Below are 2,264 nucleotides of genomic sequence, written 5' to 3' on the forward strand. Positions count from 1 at the left end.
TGTGGCGGTGGTGCCTCTCCCCGCATCCACTGCTCGCCCGGACTCTCGGCAGCCCTGGGGGGCCGATGGGGCTTGGGTGCAGGTGGGGCTGCCCGCAAACCGTCTCCTTCTGGCGGGGTCCAAGGGCAGAAGGAGGGAGCAGCCCCCTGCCCATCCCTGGCCCCTGGGGCCTCCCAGGCAGCCGGGGCACCTGCAGCTGGGCGGGGCGGGGCAGCAGCTGTTGAGGGGTCCCACAGGCACTGCAGGGCCCCCCCAGCAGAACTCTGGAGCCAGAGAAAGCCATTGGCAGGGGACTGGCCCAGCAGACACAGGCTGGCTGCCCAGGGGCGAGGGCCAGGAGGGCAGGGCCTGCCCAGGGCTGCCCCTGAAGCCGGTGCAGGGCCTGGCTGTGCAGGGCCTGGCTGTGCCGGCCCGGTGTCCTGGGTGGGACTAGGCCCAGGACCTCACTCGGCCTCCCTGCCTCCAGGCAGAGCACTGTCCTTACGGCCTGACCCACATGTGCGCGCTGCATGGCTCCTCAGCCTGGATGGCTTTACCAACTGTCCCTCCCTCGCCACTGTCCTGAGAACGCCCTTCCCTGCTGCATAGAGAGGCTTCTCTGGCTTCCAGCAAGGCCGGGCGCTAATCTCCCTGCCTGAACACAGCAGCGGCACTGCTGTGGGTCCGCGGCGCTCTGTAAACACGACGCCCGCTGCTGAGCAGTCACTGAGTTACGGCAGCACTGTGCCAGGAGCGGAGAGCCCTGTGTGCCCGCTGCCAACAGCAATTACCTCTCCGCGTGCCAGCCGCAGGGCGGGGGGGGGCTTAACCCTTTCCGTGCTGCAGGGGACAGGGCGTCCTATAAATCCTGGCCACTGTGGGGCCACAGCTGCCGCCTGTCACAGCCTCATAGAGGGGCAGGTAATAGAGAGTGGGCTGGGAGCCCCGCCCTGGGGGAGGGCCAAAGGGAGCCTTACTGACAGGTCTCTGCGAGAAACCTACCGGATACCTAGGGCTGCCCTCGGGAGGCCAGTGTCCTGCGGGGGGACCTTGTGTGCTGGGCCAGGCCTTGGGGTGTGGCCTACCCTGCTGACAGGTCCCTCCTCCCGCCCCCAACTGGCACATCTGGAGCCCACACCTCCTGGGGGGGCAGAGCCCAGGCGCAGGGCAGCCCAGCTGGCTGCACAGCTGTGTTCCGCACCCCACTCCGGGAGCCTCCCTGCCCTCCCCTTCTCCCCTCTGCCCATCTGGAGTGCACATCTGGCAGGACCACGGCCTAGTGGGCCGTCCCACTTCCAGCCAATTACCACCTCCCCGAGGGGTTTTCTCAGCACGTCTGCTGGGCAAGGCCCATAGCCAGAGCAGCCCCTCTCCTGCCACTGGCCGGCCCGGGCACGTCACAGTCACCGCAGCCCAGGCCCAGAACTTACCTTCGTGTGAGTGCGAGAACCAGATCTGAGAGGGGGTGGAGTGGGAGCTGCGGTAGGCCTGCTCCGAGGGGGAGGCTGCGGGGCCGCTGGGGTGCGTGGAGGCTGCTGAGCCCAGGCTGCTGGTGAGGAGGCTGCCCATGAAGGAGGAGGCCGGAGAGCTTCCCATCAGGCGGCTGCTGGCTGTGGACACAGAGCAAGAGTGATTCTGGGTGGCAGCACCCCGACCTGGAGCCCTTCTCCATGGGGGGGCCCTCAGGCCACATGAAGAAGCCAATGGCTGATTTATTTACTTTTTCGGAGAGATTTTTGTTATTTTCCCCCAGAGAGACTTTTGCCACAGGCTGTGTGTGCTCACCAGAGAGACAGAGGCAGAAAGCAAGAAGTCACCCCGGGGGGTGGCCACGCCGCAATCCCTTCTCCAGTCTCGGGATCTTGGGCACGCACGCACACGTGTGCGGTGTGTTTCCAGATGCTGGGGCCAGGACTCAAACTATGGTTGGTCATGTGGGAGTCCAGTGACACAACCATTACACCATCTGCTAGTCCCACCGACTTCTTGGGGCAGGAAATGCTGGCCCTGACAGTCCCAGTCAGCGCTCCGCATCTCCTTACTCCTCAGCCACCCTCCCTGGCATCTTCCTGCTACCGTCTCCACTAGTACCCTCACCGCCACCAGCACGCCACCACCACTGTAATACCACCCACATTGCCACCAACAACCACCACCTCCACCACTACCACCCACACGACCCACTCACCACCACCACGAACGACCCTCGTCACCACTACCCATGTCACCACCACTGACCACTTCACCCCCACCACCCAAAGCACTATTGCCAACCAATGTCATCC

At 65.0% G+C, this 2,264-nt stretch overlaps 1 protein-coding gene across 1 annotated transcript in view; it reads right to left on the bottom strand.

Moving 5' to 3' along the window:
- BAHCC1 (BAH domain and coiled-coil containing 1) overlaps positions 1-2,013 on the bottom strand; it is a 38,629-nt gene extending 36,616 nt beyond the window's left edge. The window contains 2 exon segments of the mRNA XM_014586666.2: positions 1,410-1,589; positions 1,959-2,013. Of these exon segments, the coding sequence (XP_014442152.1) occupies positions 1,410-1,589; positions 1,959-2,013 (235 nt within the window).
- Positions 2,014-2,264: the final 251 nt, after the last annotated feature.

The sequence above is a fragment of the Tupaia chinensis genome, unplaced genomic scaffold, assembly GCF_000334495.1.
Source record: "Tupaia chinensis unplaced genomic scaffold, TupChi_1.0 Scaffold000159_1, whole genome shotgun sequence".
NCBI lineage: Eukaryota > Metazoa > Chordata > Mammalia > Scandentia > Tupaiidae > Tupaia > Tupaia belangeri.